Source organism: Ahaetulla prasina, chromosome 2 (genome assembly GCF_028640845.1).
Source record: "Ahaetulla prasina isolate Xishuangbanna chromosome 2, ASM2864084v1, whole genome shotgun sequence".
Lineage (NCBI taxonomy): Eukaryota > Metazoa > Chordata > Lepidosauria > Squamata > Colubridae > Ahaetulla > Ahaetulla prasina.
In genome coordinates, this window is record NC_080540.1 from 279,039,265 (window position 1) to 279,059,807 (window position 20,543).

Sequence of the window (20,543 nt, forward strand, 5' to 3'; positions counted from 1 at the left end):
TCTATACCAGGGGTGTCAAACTCGAGTTCATTGAGGGCTGCATCAGGTTGTTTGAGTTTGGAGAGCTGGGGGATAAGCGTGGCCATGGTGGCTGTGGCTGGGGTAAGCATGGCCAATGGTGGGATTCAAGTAATTTAACAACCGGTTCTCTGCCCTAATGATTTCTTCCAACAACCAGTTTGCCAAACTGCTCAGAAAGTTAACAACCGGTTCTCCCGAAGTGGTGCGAACTGGCTGAATCCCATCACTGGGCATGGCCATGGTGGCTGTGACACATGACTCATTTCAGGGGCACCTGTTGTGGCCAAGTGCTAATGCAGGACTTCCCTGAGACCAGGGGTGGGTTCTACTTACCTTTACTACCGGTTCGCAGCGGGATCGCGCACGCACACTTGCAGAACGTTCCTGGATGACATTGGAGTCGGTGGGCGAAATCTCCCTCCTGTTTTACTACCGGCTCGGAAGAACCAGTCTGAACCGGGGGCAACCCACCACTCTCTGAGACCCTCACTCAGTCTCATTATAATCTTCCTTCCTTCCTTCCTTCCTTCCTTCCTTCCTTCCTTCCTTCCTTCCTTCTTTCATCATTCATTCATTCATTAATTCCTTTTCTTCTTTTTCCCATTCTCCTTTTTTCTTCCTTCCTCTTTCCCTATTTTTCCTTCCTTGGTCTCTTCCCATCTTTCCTTCTTTTTCTTTTATTTCTTCTTTCCGTTTTCCCTTTTCCTGTCCCTTCTTGCATGCTCAAATGCAAAAGGGGAAACATTTCTCCTTTTGTTTTGTTTTTAGTTTTGCTTTGATAGCCCTCTGCCAGCGAAAATGGCAGTTTTCGCTGGTAGAGGGACCGCGGGCTGGTCCTTTGTTGTTTCCAGGCCGGCCCTATGGGCTGGATCTAAGCACCCCACAGTCTGGATCCAGCCCACGGGCCTTCAGTTTGACACCCTTGTTCTATAACATTCATGCAGTTGGTGGTGTATGTTTAATTCCTTCATCCTTTCAGGAACTCTGATCACTCCAAGGTCTTTCTTCACATCAAGGAGATAATATTGGTATAATGGCTTGTTCATAGGTCCCTTCCATGTGAGCCTTCCAACAGACCCGTGGTGGATTTTTTTTACTACTGGTTCTGTGGGTGTGGCTTGGTGGGCGTGACATGGTGAGCGTGGCAGGGGAAGGATACTGTAAAATCTCCATTCCCACCCCAATCTGGAAGGTTACTGCAAAATCCCCATTTCCTCCTCATCAGCTGGAACTTGGGAGGCAGAGAATAGATGGGGGCGGGGCCAGTCAGAATTTTTACTACTAGTTCTCCGAACTACTCAAAATTTCCACTACCGGTTCTCCAGAACTGGTCAGAACCTGCTGAAACCCACCTCTGCAACAGACGGTAGGGACTTGAATGTGCCAACACTGGAAAAAGATACAGTCCTGCTTCCTACCTACCCACCCCACACACAGAGACACACACTCACACACTTGCTGAATAAATGAGAATGAACATTTCCTTGTTTCTGTTTCCTAGAGTGCTACGTTGAAGGAGAATTTAATATTATTTATGTGTCAGCAGTCTGCCTTTCCCCCAAAAAACCTTTGAAAGAATAATGCCTTTCTAGTGAAGCTTATAGATCAGTGTTTCTCAACCTTAGCAAATTTAAAAGGTGTGGACTTCAACTTCTAGACCTAGGGAACGCTGGGACTTGAAGTCCACACATCTTAAAGTTGCCAAGGTTGTGAAACGTTATTGCAGATAGTGATGCCTTGCAATTTAACAGTTTAACAGTAACAGAGATGGAAGGGACCTTGGAGGTCATCTAGTCCAACCCCCTGCTCACGCAGGAGATCTGTTCCAGGGATTCGAACCGCCGAACTGCCGATCTTTCTGATCGACAAGCTCAGCGTCTTAGCCGCTGAGCCACCTAGTCAGGGTGTTAGGCAGTGGTGGGTTGCCCCCGGTTCTGTCCAGTTCTTGCGAACCGGTAGTAAAACTGGCAGGAGGCTCCGCCCACCTTCCCAGACGTGATTATGGTTGATCTGCGCATGCGCAGAAGCACGCACCATACCATTGCGAACTGGTAGTAAAGGTAGGTAAAACCCACCCTGGTGTTAGGCTTTGCCTCACTCTGTTGTAAGACAGTGGATCAAGGAACAGCTTCTTATGTGCAAATAGATGTACTCCGTGAGTTGTAGCCACTCCTTGGGTGGGATTTATTATGCTTGTAGCAAATTATACAGTAGCCTTCCACTGTTGCTTTCTGGTGACATAGGGATTGTCATCCATTTTTGCCACTTCAGCATCTTTCCAACAGATGCAAAACCACAACTGCATTCTTCTACTTTTCTGCCTTGTCTGTTCCTCCTTCTCTGTCTTTCCACTGGAATCTTTCCTGGGTTTCCCTCTTCACTTTTTTTTTGGAAGGAAGCCACAGGAATGATGCAAGTTAGCCAAAATGTTTAAACTTTTGTCATTCTTTCTTCCTTCTACCACACTAACTACTATAATTCTTCAATTGTTGACTGTCTGACTCAATTGTTGATTCTTTTCTGTGTGATGAAGGCATTCATACCCAAATAGACGTTCTAGAGGTCTCAGGTTTCTCCGTCTTTAGAACCCCTCTTTAGTTGCTTTTGGGAAATATGGAAGTGTAATGAAACGTCACAAATAAAAATTTCTGACAATAAATGCCAGAAGTACAACTGTCATTCTCCAGTCAGTTATGATCATTGCTGTTACTTATTACTTGTAAAGTGGTTTAAATCATAATTAATTTCTTCATACCTCAACCTAATGTTGTGAAAGATGGGCTAGGAAATAACTACTTGCAAAGAGGCTTATCAATAACCAAAAATAGTTTTAATAAAAAAAATATATATCTAGATTAATCTTAGTGTTTCTTCATGGTTAAATTTGGGGATGAGTTAAAATTAATTTAGTATCTTCTGAAACTTCCAGTTATCGTTGGTCACATTTTTGCCGCTTTACAAATTGAATAAAGTTGTGATATTACATAGTCATTGATATTTTTTGGTCTGGTCAATCACAACCAGTTACATTTGCAGTTGCTTTCTTCCTCCACAATATACATTAAATATGTAAGGTGTGCTCAGTCAATATACATCACTGAGCAAGAATCAAGCTTAATGAAACAGCAGTATAGCATAACTATACATAGCTCTCACTAAGGCTCACCAAAAGACTAGGAGAGACAGAGCCACGGTGGTATAGTGGTTAGAATGCAGTATTGCAGGTTAACTCTGCTGACTGTCGCAGTTTAATTCTCACTGACTCAAGGTTGACTTCCGTCCAGTGGTGGATTGCTGCATCATCGCAAAGGTTCGGGCGAACCCTTAGCTCTGATCGCTGGCTGCAATGCTGAGTGCCCAATGCGGTGAGATTACAAAAATGGACGTCGTTTGTTTCAGAGGCATAAGCAACTAGGAGTAAATATTTATTGCACTGAAATATTTTTAATTCTCATTAGATTCAACAAGTAGAGATAAAGTGGCACATGGGTTTTCAGTGGCCTGGCCTGTTGGCTGTTCTGATGACATGGGCCAGCTATTGGAGTGAGTAAAAAGAGAAAAGAAAGTTCAATGTTGGCCTTGAAGAGAAGCTGCACTTATCACAAGGCCTGATGAGCTGCTCTGGCTGGCCAGGGCTTTTGTGAGGAAATTTTGGAGACAGCAGTCCCATTGTTCCAGTCTGCTACATAGCTGTGGGGGGGCGGGGAGGGTGCCACCCACCTCTACTAAGGGGTCATGCTACTAGCCTGACTAAAAATAGAAGAGGGAAGGAGGAGAGAAGAGAAAAAAAGTCTGCGCATAAAATTAACGGAGGGGCTGGAGAAGAAAGTTGAAGAGAGAAGTTAAGAGTGTGGACCACACATTTAATTTCCTGATTGGAAAAGGAGACATAAGGCAAGGGTGTGGGGGGGAAGGAGATAGCCTGGTCTCTGGGGAAGGACTGGGCAGATGACCCTGAGAAAGATTCTTCCCTCAGCAGAGAAGCAGTAGATATTCAGCTAAGCAGGAGAAGATCAAGCCATCTTTTAGCATGTTATTGTAAAAGCCTGAAAAGGGGGAAGGAATTGAGAGAAAAAGAGAGGAAGCAAGAGAGACACAGATGGATAGTCTCTGGGGGACTTAGGAGGATCCAGTGTTGTGCTATATACCTGTCCTAAATACATGCTGTCAATATCACTATATAGCAAAATGCATATTTTTCTGTGTCAACTGACCCCCTTGTAAAATAATATACCTCTAGTTCAAAAAAAAAAAAAAAAGGAACCCCATCACACTGTAACGGATTGGCAGCAAATGTGGCAGCATTCCTTCAGTGTTTTATCTCCATCCTCACTGGCACCCAGCAAACCATGAGGCATATTGATGGAACTAACATGTCCAGCTTTAGATATAACCATATGTAAGGGAGAAAATCCAGCAGGAAAAGGGCAGTCTCCTCTGTAGGAGAAACCCTGCGTTACATCATATTTGCACAGCAACCCTGCGCAGTTGTGGCAAATCAGCTGTTCAATAGAAAAAGGCAGGTCAAAATCAGTTCTTCGTCTTTCCCAAATACCGCAATTGATTGGTATAGTTGCTGATTTTATACTGCAACCAGTTTTGGTCACCATATTACAAAAAAAGATGTTGAGACTTTGGAAAAAATTCCGAGAAGAGCAATTAAGAGGATCAAAGGCCTGGAGACCAGAACATATGAAGAACGGCTGCAGGATTTGGGTTTGACTAGTCTTTTAAAGAAGAATTAGGGGTGACATGATAGCCGTATTCCTTTGTTTGAGGGGCTTCCACAAAGAAGAGGGGGTCAAATTATTCTCCAAAGCACCAGAGCTCAGGACAAGAAACAATGGATGGAAACTAATTAAGGAGAGAAGCAACCTGGAATTAAGGAGAAACTTCCTAACAGTGAGGACAATTAACCAGCGGAACAGCTTACCTCCAGAAATCATGAGTGCTTCATCGCTGGAGGTTTTTAAGAAGAGACTGGACAATCACTTGTCTGAAATGCTATAGGGCAGTGATGGCAAACCTATGGCACACGTGCCAGAAATGGCACACAGAGCCATCTCTCCAGGCATGCCAGCCGTCACCCATTGCTCTTCCGGGTTCCGGCATTCACATGCACACTAGCCAGCTGGTCTTCGTGCGTGCGTGCGTGCCAGAAACCAGAAGATCAGGTGACCGGCGCATGCGCACACCAGAAACCAGAAGCTTGGCTTCCTGATGCGCACATGCACACTGGGGAACTGCTCTTCCAGTTTCCTGTGCTCCCCCGCATGTATACACTTCCATTTCAGCACTTGGTACCGAAAAGGTATAGGGTTTCCTGCTTGAGCAGGGGGCTGGACTAGAAGACCTCCAAGGTCCCTTCCAGCTCATTCTGTTCTAAATTCTCTAACAATCTACTAGCTGGATTGATAAAAAGAACTGCCCGCATTGCATCTACAGGCAGATAATTCTTCATCCAATTAGGGATATGTATTTGCCTCCATACAGCTCAAAGCTAGACTAGACTGAAGCAAAACCGTTTTTTATTTCCACCATCAGATGTTGCTTATGATTAGAAAAATAAGCAGAGTTGATTAGTGACTTTATGCAACTAAATTCAGTGTGCTATACAGTCTTTAATTTGAAGCCAGGTCAACCCCAACCAAATGCAAATCAGGCAAGATGACCATTTGTGCAGCAAATAAAGGAAGCGAATCAATTTTCCTACATCTTATGGTCTCATAAGCACCAGATTTTCCCAGGTAGGCTTGGTGTCTCAAGGTAAGTAGATGGGGCAAGGAGTCATCAGATCAGCTGAGTTAAGGGGACTGTTTTGCTTTGCATTTTGTTTTTGTTAGCCATTGGTTCACCCACAATTATTAAACTAATTTTGCAATGGGGTAGAGCCACGAAGTCCCTACTATTCTTGCAGTTTGTATGAACTTTTAGATGGCTCTGAAAAGGAAGCAGAGAGCTTTCTTTGACATTAGAACTCTTTTCAGAAACTGAAATTTCTAGAATGCTAATATGGTGAATTTGTAGATGATGTTCAATCTTGGTAACCAAAATGTCTTAAGTCTCCATTAGCCTCTTCTAAGAAAACTGCACCTTAAGTGAACATCAGAAGCCCCCAAAGCTCTCATAATTGAGGAGCATCCATTTAATGTATAGAAGAATCATATGTATTCTATATTCATTGATAGATGCTTTTCGATTTACTGAAACCAAGAAAACAGAATATAATTCACATAATGTGTTAGGCCCCCAAAATAAACCATGATGTAGCTCAGTGTTCACACAAGATACTAAAATAGTGCCTGGTTTCTCACAGCAGACTGAAACACAAACAACACAAACTCATCTAACCTTGTCTACTATGTTGTGTGAACCCAGCCACTGTAAATATATTTTTATTTAATTTCAGTGATTCTTTCAAAGTACATGTGGCTTACACCATCTTTATTTTAACCAGCATGCAGTAGTAGGCTTCCCTTTAATTCATAAAATGAGTTTTAGACTAAGTAACAGTTTTGGCCAACCAGTTTGGAATTCTAAACCCAAAGCTTCTAGTTCTTCCCACTTCTATTTACTGTCAGTTTACAAGCTAGTGCAAAACTACATGTGAACATGTTGACTGTACATGACGATTCAAAGAAAGGGCTTCTTGGTTTCTCCTCTTCCCACTTGAGTCCTGGCATGAGATCTCATAGATCAGGGGCGTCAAACTCAATTTCATTGAGGGCTGCATCAGGGTTGTATTTGACCTTGGGGGACCGGGGTGTGAGGCCAGGATGGGCATGGCCAGTGGTGGGATTCAGATAATTTAACAACTGGTTCTCTGCCCTAATGTCCAGCTGGATGGGCGTGGCCATGGTGGGTGTGTCCAGGGGGTGTGACAGGCAGCACTTGATCTCCTGCACCCCCCTGGGAGCAAAAAAGGGCCAGGGAGTGGATGCCTTCCCCCTGTGCCCCATTTTGAGCCTGGGAGGCCTACTTGCACTTACCTGGGAGCCAAAATGGGGTGCTTGGGGACTCCTGGAAGGGGCGGGGAGGGGAGGGGCCAGCCAGAAATTTAACTACCAGTTCGCCCGAACTGGCCCAAACTGGCTGAATCCCAACACTGGGCACAGCCAATTCGACGTCACTCGTGTCAGGGGCACCTGTGGTGACCTGAGTTCTCTTCAGCGAAAATGGAGCTCAGGAGGGCAACATGCAGTCCTCCAGAGCTCCGTTTTCACTGACAGAGGGTTGCAGAAGGGGGTTGCAACTAAAAACAGAGCTCGAGGGACCATGCATGGCCCCCCCCAAGCTCTGTTTTTGCTGGCAGAGGCACCTCAAGCAGGTCCTTTGGGGTTTCCAGGGTGGCCCCCACAGGCCAGATCTGTGACCCGCGGGCCTTGAGTTTGACACCCTTGTCATAGATGGTCTCACAGAAGGAATTATAACAGGCACAAAAATATCAGAGAATAAATAGACTGTGCTGGTTGGATGCAACCTTTCGTCTTGTTAAAAAAAAATACAGTACTAGTTTATATTATAGGAAGGATTGTTGGCCAGCTGTCTTTTCTAGTTTAGTAAGCCAACAAGGACTGTTTGAGTCATTCAAAGTTTATTTTTCCTCAGTGTTGTTAATATATCATCCATCGTTGATGAACATGTTTCCATTTCCTCCAAAGCTTGTGCATTTTGCAATGAAGTCCATTCTTAATCTGGATGCAAACAACAAGAATAGTTCACCTAAGGACTGGAGGTTGTTGGTTCTCCATCTGTGGATTATTATTTTTTTAAAGGCTGGATACCTACCTTCCATGGATATTTAATTGATTTTCCTACACGTTGCAGAGGGTTGACTAGGTGAGCCTTGTAGTCCCTTCCAATTCTACAATCTTCTGGTTCTAACTTGTCAGTTCGGATTCCTTCTCAGTCACTGCCATATCTGCAAAGCAGGCTGGAATATTTGGGTTATCTTAGGTTTTATACAGGCCTACTATGTAGACCAGACCAGGAAATCAACTCTAATAAAGGTAAAGGTAACCCCTCGCACATATGTGCTAGTCGTTCCTGACTCTAGGGGGCGGTGCTCATCTCCGTTTCAAAGCCGAAGAGCCAGTGCTGTCCGAAGTCGTCTCCGTGGTCATGTGGCCGGCATGACTGAATGCCAAAGGCGCACAGAACACTGTTATCTTCCCATCAAAGGTGGTCCCTATTTTTCTACTTGCATGTTTTACGTGCTTTTGAACTGCTAGGTTGGCGGAAGCTGGGACAAGTAACAGGAGCTCACCCCATTACATGGCACTAGGGATTCAAACCGCTGAACTGCCGACCTTTTGATTGACAATCTCAGCATCTTAGCCACTGAGTCACTGCGTCACAACTCTACAGGCAGGCTAAAACTACTTTGATATGGGATATAATAACAGAACCTTGCAAATCTAATTGTGAAGTATTTCCTCTTCATTTTTATACCCATGTGAATTAGGGAGGAGTCTGATCTGACCTGCCTCTGCATACTTTCTGCTTGGTTAGGATTTAAGCTAACCTTTTCTCCTCCTTGTTTCCATAACAGATCTGACTTATTTCTGTCAAGGTCAACTTTCTTACTCATCCTTCAAATATTTCAATTATTATGAAGTTGTCTGCTTGCTTCCATACTTTCTGCATATACCAGGGTTATCTTCATTATTGTTGATTACGACTACCAGATTTCCTAATCATTGCACTCAGTCTTTGAATGGTACCAATTTTGCTGGGAATGGATAAGAATATTTGTTGAGGGGATGAATTCTATGGTGCAATTCTCCACGGCAAGTATCACTCAAAGGAGGAGATGCATTCACACGTAGATAGACTGAAAGTGGCTTGAATCCAGGCAGATGTTTTCCAGTTAATCAGGAGTGGTAATCCTATGGTAATCCTGTGAACCATGGGCTAGATATGGCCTGAAGACCTGTTTTACAGATCCCATATTTTTCTTTGGACTAGTTGTGTTCAAATTTTAAAAGTGATCAGTTATATTTTGAGGCTTAGTGTATTTTTTGTGTAAATCCAACCTGAATAAATTTAGAATAGAATAGAATAGAATAGAATAGAATAGAACAGAATAGAATAGAATAGAATTTTTTATTGGCCAAGTGTGATTGGACACATAAGGAATTTGTCTTTGTGCATATGCTCTCGGTGTACATAAAAGAAAAGTTCATCAAGAATCATAAGGTACAACACTTAATGATAATCATAGGCTACAAATATGCAATCAGGAAACAATCAATATCAATATAAATCATAAGGATACAAGCAACAAGGTTACAGTCATACAGTCATAAGTGGAAAGAGATGGGTGGTGGGAACGATAAACAATAATAGTGCAGATTTAGTAATAATTTGACAGTGTTGAGGGAATTTTTTGTTTAGCAGAGTGATGGTGTTTGGGAAAAAACTGTTTTTGTGTCTAGTTGTTCTGGTCTACAGTGCTCTGTAGCGTCGTTTTGAGGGTAGGAGTTTATTTATTTTATTTATTTATTTATTAATCATACTTTTATACCGCACCATCTCCCGTAGGACTCAGGGCGGTTTACAGGCATATTAAAAACAATATAATAAATAAGCATTAAAAACCCAATTAAAACTAAATATTATCATGGCCAAATCACTAAAATTGATAAAAACTATTTAAAAACCCTTAAAATTTAGTTAAAACATTTTATTCTTAGGCTAGTCCAGCGCGCTGAAACAATAAAGTCTTCAGTTCACGTCTGAAGGTCCAGAGGTCGGGGAGTTGTCGTAATCCCGGAGGAAGCTCGTTCCACAGGGCTGGTGCCGCCACAGAGAAGGCCCTCCCCCTGGGGGTCGCCAACCTATATTGTTTGGTCGACGGCACCCTGAGGAGGCCCAATCTGTGGGAGCGCACGGGTCGTTGGGAGGCAATCGGTGACAGAAGGCGGTTGAAACAGTTTATGTCCAGGATGTGAGTGCCAACATTTAAATCCTGTTCACTGTGTCATTGCCATGCTCCAAATAAAAATGTCCTCCTCCCCCAGCTGTAATTCCTGCCCATTTTTACATTAAAAGGTGGGTAACAATGCTCAGACAGTTTTGGAAATGGAACAGAACTATGAATAGGCAACTTATAGAGTGTCACAGACAAGGAATAGACCAATTTTCTGTAATTGGAACCCTCCAAATGTATCAGATCACCACTTTCATAATTCCCAGTGGTTCCCCTGGATAGAAATTACAGTTGTACTCCAATGCATTGGGAATATCAAGTTAAGGAAGTTTTCTGTCTGTTCAAGAGTGACTAGGTGCTGTGAGAATACATCGCAGTCTAATATTTCACTTAATCTAGTTTTCCATGGAAACACTTAGTCAACCAATGGATATGTATTAAATAGGTTAGCCTGTTTTATGGACCTCTTTCAACATCAAAAGTAATGTTTGAATTTTCACAATCACCTTATACAATGTCTGCACCTAAAAGAAGAAGGCAGCAATGGATGTTCTCGTCTTGATAAAAATGTGTTAATCCTTGTGAATTTTGAAATCATGCCTATAGAACATACATTTTGTTAAGCTGTCGTGATCATGGGATGATTTGGGTCCAGTTGAGCACAGTTTTCTTTTGGTTTTTTATATTATGGTATTGGTCATCAATTTATATTCTGTATGTCATATTTATATATTGTACAATATCTGTTTTAACACTATGGTTCTTGTTTGGTTTAAGGCTTGTGTTTTGTTAGTGTATATCACGCAGAGTCTCATTGTTGAGTTGGATCCAGTAATAAATGAAATTTTAAAAATTGAATTTTGCAACCTTTAACGTATGCAGTTGTCACTTCCAGATTTAACCATGTGCCTGCTTGAAATTTCAGTAAGTAAGATCATTTTCTCCATGTGAAATAAGATGGATACGCAATCATTTGACAAATTGTTTTTCTCCTGTTTCCCAACAGCTAATATGCCTGTGGATTATCCCAGCCAACTTGAGGATGTGATGGATTTTATTCAAACCACTTTAAAAAGACTGAAGAGGTCACCAGATAAACCACGTTTCTCCAAACGGGAAAGAAACCGGCAAAATGCAGGAAGGAACAATAATTCCAACAAGAAAGGACGGAGAGCTCAAAGGCTTAAATCTCGGGATTGTGTCTTAAGTGAGATCCACTTAAATGTGACTGACCTGGGTTTGGGATACACTACCAAAGAAGAATTAATTTTCCGTTATTGTAGTGGTTCGTGCGAGACTGCTGTAACCCTGTATGACCAAATTTTAAACAATTTAACCCAAAATAAAAAGTTGGTCAGTGACAAAATCAGGCCACAGCCTTGTTGCAGACCCATTGCTTATGATGATGACCTTTCGTTTTTGGACGATGACCTATCAACTTATCACATACTGAGGAAACATTCCGCTAAAAAGTGTGGGTGCATTTGATGTCCTTGTGTGTTTGGACATGGCTATGATATTGCATTCCTGCTACAATGGGCGAAGAAGGGGACCAAGGCTCCTGAGGAAAGAAAAGGTTGGCTTCAAAAGAAGGAAGAGGACCAAGCATACAGGAGAACAACAGCTGTGGGAGCCTGGTTGATGGATATCCAGCACAGGATAATTGGTGAAGCGACAACATGATGGAGCTTTTGGTTTCTACAGGAAGGCAAATAGACATCAGTGCTCAGGGGTTGAGATCCAGGATGAATGGGAATTACTTTACACCATTGGTTATGAAGTGATCCACCACTGGCAAAACTTGGCCAAACAGGTGCTTATCAACACAAGCTCCCTTCCTTCTTTGTTTTCTCCCCCCCCCCCACTCCAAAATGGAAGTTAAACTAATGATCACAGGCCTTCATCCCAATCTGGAGGCATAATCTGTCTTTCATATTGAGAAGAATGTATTTTATGATCAGATGCAGGAGCTTCTGGGTGGGGGGGGGCAGAATCAACAATGTCAGAGTGGCCACCATGATCAGATGACTGGCGTTCCAACCCTTTTTAAATGTGTCTGTTGCATGTTAAAAAGGAACGATGCTTTGGTTACCCAGCCATATCTACGATTTTGGTCTTCTTGACCTCATCCCCCATAGATACCCCTGATCCAAACCTTCCTTAAGCTTGCATCCTCCAGTTAATATAGACTGGGTTTCCAGAATTCTTCATAATGGCCATACTGGCTGAAGTATTCTGAAAACTGAGTGAGCAATCCTGAAGAATTTATCGGGATATTTGAGATGCAAGAGTGGAATATATAGAAATGTTATAATGGATAAAACACACTTGATGAAAGGAGGAAATTATCCTAGCAGAATTCTCCGTTCATAGAAATCGCTGACTAAACTTGTCCAGCTTGAGAACTGACAGTTCCCAACAATTCACTCAGCACTTTTTTTGATACTTGTTTATGGAAAACCTAGCAATCGTAGACCTTTGTCTTCCATTGCTAATAATCTCTTTCAGAAATCCTTCACAGAATTCTAAGCTTGAAATTCTGCCCTTGATTTACAGACCACTTAGCTAAATTGTACATCACAACATCCCTCTGTAAAGACATTACAACATCCCTCTGTAAAGACATTAACAAGCTTCTTCTCCTGTGCCTTATGAATAATGCAGAATTATTCTACCCATACCAATCCGTCAGAAAGGAAACTCGCAACAGAGTCCTCCGGTTACAAAGCTTCAAGTAGAGTTACGTATACAGGTAATCCTTGACTTACAACAGTTCATTTAGTGACCACTCAAAGGTACAACGGCATTGAAAAAAGCGGCTTAGGACCGTTTTTCACACTTACAACTTTTGCAGCATCCCCATGCTCATGTGATCAAAATTCAGATGCTTGATGACTGAGTTAGTTATCAAGTTATTTATGACAGTTGCAGTATACCCGTGGTCATGGGATCAGCTTTTGCCAACCTTCTAACAAGCAAAGTCAATGGGGAAATGTCAAGGTTCCAGAAATTCCTCTTCTGCGTTCAGAAAAAAGACTCAGAAGCATTCTTTCTTTTTCTCAGAGTCCTTTACTAGCATGAGGAGACTGGCACACGATGAGTGCAATTCCCAAAACTGAAGTTCCGGATTCGTTTCCCCAGTTATACAAACCCCAATAGTCCCACCCCCCTGACCCCTCGGATGATCACACGGCCCCACGTTCCTCCAGTTCATTCGAGGAACTTCTTGCCACTCTTCCTGCAGACGTGAACACCATCCGACCTTGAGCCGTTGAAGAATACTACCCTATCCCTCAACCCCCCCTCCTCCCCTCAGGATAAAAATGTGGCAGCGTCTGGAAACCTAAAGTTTAATATGGTTTCCAGGCCTGACAGGAAGCAAGATTCACTTAACAACCATGTTACTAACTTAGCAGCTGCAACAATTCACTTAACCACTGTGGCAAGAAAAGTCATAAAATGGGGCAAACTCTCTTAACAAATGTTTCCCTTAGCAGCGTGAATGTTGGGTTCCGTTGTGGTCTTACTTCGAGGACTAGCTGTAAATCGAAAGCACTTCCATAGTTTTATATACAGGTAGCCCCTCAATTAACAATCACTCATGTGCCAACCGTTTGAAGTTATTGGCCCTGAAAAGGGGGATTTACAAATGGTCCTCACACTTACAACCATTGCAGTATCCACCATGATCATGCTTGGCAACTGGCATGTACTGTATTTACAAAAGTGATGGCTGAAGCCGAATTCACTTAATCGTGTGATTCACTTAATAACTGGAGTAATTTGCTTAACAACCGTGACAGAAAAGGTTGTAAAATCGAGTGGGGCTCACTAAACAATCATCTTGCTTAGCAACAGAACTTCGGTTGTTCTCGATGGTGTACGTAAGTCAAGGAGTACCTGTATGGCAAAGAAATCAAGCTCAACTTTTAATTCTATTGCTAAATTCTAAACAAATGATTATGAAAAAGGATGGAGGATTTCTGAAAGCTAACTAATTTAGAATGTAACCGAAAAAGGATTAACGTTGGAGGGAGAGAGATGTTACCCTTTCTGTTTCCCAACATAGCAGGCTGTGTTTTTAATCACCTGTCTAGCAAAATGCCATTTTTAAAAATGTGGATCTTTTTTATTGGTTTAAAGAAGGACTAAGGTCACTTACTTAATGAACTACATTTTTATTTGCAGTCATCGTGAGTGAAGAGAAAGACTACTTGATGCAATGCATCCTGTTTAAAGTCAAATCTAGAGAAAATATTTATTGAGATTTTAAGTTATTATTATTATTATTTATTACGGTTCAGACACGAGTTTCAGTTTCATTATTTATTAAAGCTTCTTTCTTTAAAGAGGTGCCAAAGTTACAATGGGATAGTGATGCTGGGATCAAGGTATATAGTTTTTCTTTTTTTTAAAAAAGAAGTATTAAGAATTAATATTGGGAATGCAAACTGTTGTTGTTGTTTTAAAAAAAAATCACTTACTTTACCATTTGAAAAAAAATCATGGAAGCCCAGTTGGATAGTATTTCATCATACTCATTGCAATATGCTTTATCATTGATCTTCTTTAACTAGTTGAAAGTTTGAAGATTCCCTAACTTCTGACAGTGCTGTTGGGAAGGGTTGAAGTCACAGGAGATATCATACTTTATTACCTTTGATGTGGGGGAGAGGCAAAGTATCATAAAGACCAGAAAATATCAAGAATATTCTAATAGCTGAATATCCTGTCAGAGGTTAATGGGTTTAATTTTGAGATGTCTCTTCCTTGGCCTCATTCAGCGTAGAGAAGTGATTGGAGGCCATCAAAGATGAGCTATTTCAAATAATAACTTAGTGATGGCTTTCAAACAACTGATATATATTCATTTTGAAGACCATTATCTCCAATAAGAAGCCACTGGGTCAACTGATGCAAACTGTTGTATGCAGCAGATCAGAGTTTCCCAACCTTGGCAACTTTAAGACTTGTGGACTTCAACTCCCAAAATTCCCTAGCCAGCATGGCTGGCTGAGGAATTCTGGGAGTTGAAGTCCATCTTTCTTAAAGCTGCTAAGTTGGGAAGCACCGCAGCAGATGAACATCTGCATGCACGCATACATTTTTAATACGATGGTCTTTTAAATTATCTGAAGTGCATTTCAGTGGAAATCTGCATACAAATTGTTGGATGCCCAAGCTTCTATTGTTTGACATAACCCCTAAAATAGCAACTATAAATAGCAACTATTTGAAAGGAACTTAGAGGTGAGGCAAACCCATTGCAGCAAAGGCTTAGTCACTGGTCACTTAGACCAGGGGTCTCCAACCTTGGCAACTTTAAGCCTGGTGGACTTCAACTTCCAGAAAGCCCCAGCCAGCAAAGCTGGCTGGGGCATTCTGGGAGTTGAAGTCCTCCAGGCTTAAAGTTGCCAAGGTTGGAGACCCCTGACTTAGACAACAAAGTTAAGCATTTGTTTAACGCCATCTCAATGAAGTGAACAATATTTGCTAGTGCCCAATTTGGCGACTCTTAATTTTCTGCTTCAGATGGAACATAATGTTTTTTGGGATGCTTATAGCAAAACCCTTCTCCTAAGAAACATTTTACATCCTTGCATAACATTGATCAAGACCATCCTACATCTGGAAAGATATTCGTACTATCTGAACATTTCACCCATTATGAAAAAACTAGTTAATAACAGTATTTCTGTAGTCTTTGGCAGATATTAGTTCCTAGTATTGGTCTTAATCTGCTAAAAACGTTATTTAAATACACCTAGGAATTTAATCAATATTTGTAATGGAGCTCTCCTTGTTTTTAAGCAAAAGCATGGGGGGGGGAAATTAAATTGTGAAAATTTTAGAGTACTTATTACCGTTTTATTACAATAGTTCATAATAAGCCAGGTCATTTTGTCCTGTCTTTTTATTCTGACTGACAAAAGAGTGTTATCTCCCGGGGTTCATATCTAATGTTCTTAAAGCAGAGATCCCAGGAAATGAAAATGAAGATCTTACATGTTTGAAGCTGGTTTGCTATTTCTGCTGCTACTGCCTACCATATTACTACTGAGAGATATAATCGTCCCAAACATGCTTTTTCAAGGGCAGCGGGACTTTGTCTTTCCTTGAAGACGTTTCGCTTTTCATCCAAGAAGCTTCCTCAGTTCTGAAGTGCAATGTTTGAGAACTAAAGAAGCTGCTTGGGTGAGAAGCGAAACATCTTCAAGGAAAAACAAAGTCCAGTTTCCCTTTGAAAAAGCACCTTTGGGACAACCATGACCTGGATGACTGAGGATCTCCATAGACATACTGAGATATAGGAACTTTTCCTGAATCTTAATATATTCTTGAATGAAGCTTTCCATTCTTCCTGCCACATCTTTATTTTTTCATGTAATATATTATCTGATAGGATGATAACTTGTGGCTTCTTGGGACACATAACTTTATGCTCACCATTTCCTACTTGAGCCATCTGCCAATCCCACCTTCATACAATTGGACTATGGAGCCAAGGAAGACCTGTGTCTCAACATATACAGTTTACCAAGGTGAGATGGCTAGGAACTTCCACAATCTCCCTCTTAAGTTAATTCTGCCATGTGGAGACAATCCAAAAGAGAAATTCCTCCAGTCCTACAGTGTTCAGAGGTTTCTTCCAAGAAAAAGGAGAGCCAGTGTCTTTGAACTCTCTGGTAGAAATTCAACAACAACTACTTTGATGTAACAGGTAGAATATTTATTGGAGTTGCAACACCATGACCCATAGAAAATAATTAATGTGGAATTTGAAAAATACCCCTCAGCATTTGATAAGATAAAGACCAAAGAGAAAAGAAAGCCATATTATCTCATTCTGCCAAAAACTACAGAGCACATGTGGATTATATAATAATGAAAAAAATAAAAACACACTCAACGCCAATTAATCCATAATCAAAGTTTTATGAAAATGTAGCCTTATTCTTTCACACCAGAAAGCAGAAGAATTTATGTCCCTGTTCATTTGCCTGCAGAGATGTCCTTAAGGTGGCAGCCACAATAGTGGGTTCCAAGTCCCACCTGTTTTTTATGCATGTCATGTGTGCACATAAAAATACAGGTGACACTTTGATTACATTATCATGGATGCTGTTGAAACTTTGACTAAACCTGCAAATGCTATGTTTTTCATGTCTGATTCTGCTACCATTGCTAATGTACAACAGACATGGGACCACTATAATTTCCATCCAAATATTTTAACTGCAATTCCTATCTCTTTTTGACTCTCTTTTTTTTTTTTTTTTTTTTGTGCGGTTGGTCTCCAATAAACATAAGCGACTGTAATCCAGAGAACAGACTGTATGTCATATCCCAGGCTATAACTCTACTCTTATTAACACTGAATATAAGTTTTCTGAAATCAATGGAACATCAAATTAGTATTCCGCAGAAATGAAATAGATTTAACTTCAAGTAATTTCATTGGAGTGAGTATCTGAGAATTATTTTTAAAAATAATTCCAAGCACTTCGTTTTTGGAAATGTCGATAAGTAATTTTGCTGTGCTGAGCATACACTTCATTCATGCGGCCTTTGCATCTGAGAAATATCTATTGCAAGAATGGGATCTGAGCGGGATTTAAGCCAACAGTTCAGTATATCTCTGTCATCAAGAATGTGTTCCATTCATTTGGGAAAAGGTTTCTAAAGCTTCCAGCAAAATATTTTGATTTTGTCCTAGGGATGTTGACCTTTCTGTGGATTACATCTTACGTGCCTGCCTAATGCTTGTCTTGAAGCCACTTTTTATCCTGTTGCTACAGAAATTTGCGCGGCTATAGTTATCCATGTTCATTTTAGAGATATATTCTGCTGTGTTCAGCAGCATTCCCAATTAAAATGAAAAGGAACATACCCCTAGTTTTAATTGTTTAAAAGGACTGTACCTGCTTCAAAAAGGATTCAAACGTTTTACACAAGCTTGACAGCTCTCTCTTTTGTTAAAAAGCTCCCACCCACCCCCAAAAGCAGGCCTCTAGAACAGGTGTGTCAAACTGGCAGTCCATGGGCTGGATGTGTCATGTGCAGGCCACGCCCACCCCAGCTCCGTGAATGGGAAAACCATCGCAAAATGTCACGTGACGCCAATGTGACACAGCGAGTTTGACACCCATGCTCTAGAACAATCTCACTGCTTTAAAGAGTTGACATATGAGATTCTTAAAGCAGCTGTAACTTTCTTCAAGTTCAGGTAGTAACCTGAACAACTGTGAGCTGCCTTACTGTCTAGCAAAGAGTTCTGCATTCACACTTGTGCAAATGTGCACAAAGGACTTCTCTGATATACTTTTTGAAGCATTCATATTCCTATAGGTTAGCATAGAAGAAGGCAGACTAGGACCATCCAGATATTTTGAGTTACAAGTTTCCAGGTCTTTTGCTATCAGCCATGCTGGTGAGGATAAAGAATCATTGGAGTTGAAACTATCAAGCTACGGTAACATAGCCAGCTGTTGCTACCCTATATTTCCACGTATAAATAGATATTAACAGCATTGATGCCTATCTACTCAGAAGTAAAGCTGATTGCTTTCAATAGGACTTACTCCAGAGAGCAACCTAAGACTCTTTCAGCTAGAATTATTGTCACATTTACTTCCAGTTTTAATTTCCTTTCCAGTGAATCTTTCATGTGTCCTGTAAATCTGGCTTTCATAGAGTGGATTTAAACATTTGTTTAATATTCCCACTGAAACAAAAGGAATTTCACTGGATTTTTATCCAAAAGGGGGTGGGGGAAATGATGAAGGAATAGTGATAGAATGGTCACATGACAGGATACAAGACTGCACGAAAGTTTATCCTTTAATGAATTTCTACAATCTGAATCTTACCGTGGACAGAATATTACCAGATAGGCTGTATTACAAACCACCAGTCTGTTAAATCTTGATTACTTCTGGCAAGACAGGACCAACTGCAGTTTCACATCTTGTATTAAGCCATAATGTACTAAATGTTTTATTTTTGGCTTTTGTGAAGCTATCTAACTGCTGTGTCGAAACCATGGTTTATGGTTTAGTGCAATGCATGAATCTCATACTGTTCCCTGTAAGATAAATCAGCAAGACATAAATTTGACTGGTATGCCTTCTGGACAATTAGTTGTCATGTTTAGGATATGTTGTAGAGTAGTTACATGACTGGTTTATCCTTAATCATAAGATGGTACTATGTGGTCATCAATTGGAAAAATCTAATGGATTTGGCGATGTAAGAACATCATGGTTCTTATTCAAGTTTTTCTGTATGCATGAGTATAGTTATCTTTTCAGACAGCGAAGCCTGCAGAAGGCAAAATGATACCCTCAAAATATTCATCCAAACCAACCAGGGAGAGCAGGTTCCATGTCTTCTCATGAAGCATCCAAGCACCTTTACAGAAATCAGTTTGGCCTTTGCTGTGAGCCTCTTTCAGCAACCAGTAGCTTTCCCTGTTTTACCCTTTAATGGCAGCCTAATGCTAACAAACCAAAAAGGTAAAGTTTGTGATTTTTTCCCACTCTGGAAATAAGAATTGGGGAAAAAAATAAAAATAAAACAGTTGTTATTATTGGGGATTTCTACTTCACCTCCAATCGACGTCTCAGCCGTTTGTGTTAAGCAAAGTTCTCTACAGACTTTATTTTTGTACAATATGCATTTTATAAACTTTTTATGAAATAAAGCTTCTTTCTATTGTTATGAGGTGATTAACTGTCGTTGTTGCACAACTTTAAAGATGGCTTTGGTCTCTTGACTTTTTGAAACAGAATCTCAAAGGCAGGTAAGGCTTTGGGTTGCCCGCTATGAAATAGCCAAGATGTCAGTTGCCATTGCACAATTTATGCTCCACCCTTTTTCCTGTGACATCACTCAAACAGAGCTTGGATCACATGATTGTAGGTGCCATCTTGAGTTTCTTACCTCAACCCTGCAGATGCCCTGGCTCAGTACCAGGTCACTTTATTGGGAAACAGATGTATATTAGCTGAGGGGATCTGTTGCTCTGAGGGCCCCTTACATAAATGACTGATGGCTGATTTCTTAGGTAATATATGGTAATTCTGCCTCTGTCCATCAACTGGCCTTGTTTCACATACTTGTGGACACTCAGCTAATTGAAGCACATGTAAAAGATAAATTCAAAAGCCAACGAACTCTCCAGATCTCTGATTCATGAGGCTTTTGGGATGGCATGCACTCATCAAGACATTTTACCAATCACATGCGATTGACTGACTGTAGCAATACATGTTTTTAGGGGAATTCTTTCCCTCCTACTAAATTTGAATTTTCCAAAGGTAAATATAGAAAAATCTTTTTTTTTTTACAAAGTTATGTATGATCCCACTAAATAATTTTTGCACCAAACTCCCCCGCCGAAATTTAACACATGGAATGCCTTTCCACATGGAGAGGACCTGGCGCTGTTAAAGAGGACCTTGGGAAAGGAAACCCTTGCCAAGTCTAATTCTAACTGGCTGGAGGTGTAACAAAAGTCCTCTGCCTGAATGGAGACTATGCCCCCTTTTTGTTTCATGTCCATGGGGGAGTGCCGAAGAGTTGAATATTA

At 41.0% G+C, this 20,543-nt stretch overlaps 1 protein-coding gene across 3 annotated transcripts in view; it reads left to right on the plus strand.

Moving 5' to 3' along the window:
• Window positions 1-19,658, plus strand: part of GDNF (glial cell derived neurotrophic factor) — a 43,818-nt gene extending 24,160 nt beyond the window's left edge. For all 3 annotated transcript variants that reach the window (XM_058170040.1, XM_058170039.1, XM_058170038.1), the window contains one exon: window positions 10,959-19,658. In XM_058170040.1, the coding sequence (XP_058026023.1) occupies window positions 10,959-11,440 (482 nt within the window). In that variant the 3' untranslated portion in view covers window positions 11,441-19,658. The remainder of the gene's footprint in view (window positions 1-10,958) is intronic.
• The last annotated feature ends 885 nt before the right edge of the window (window positions 19,659-20,543 follow it).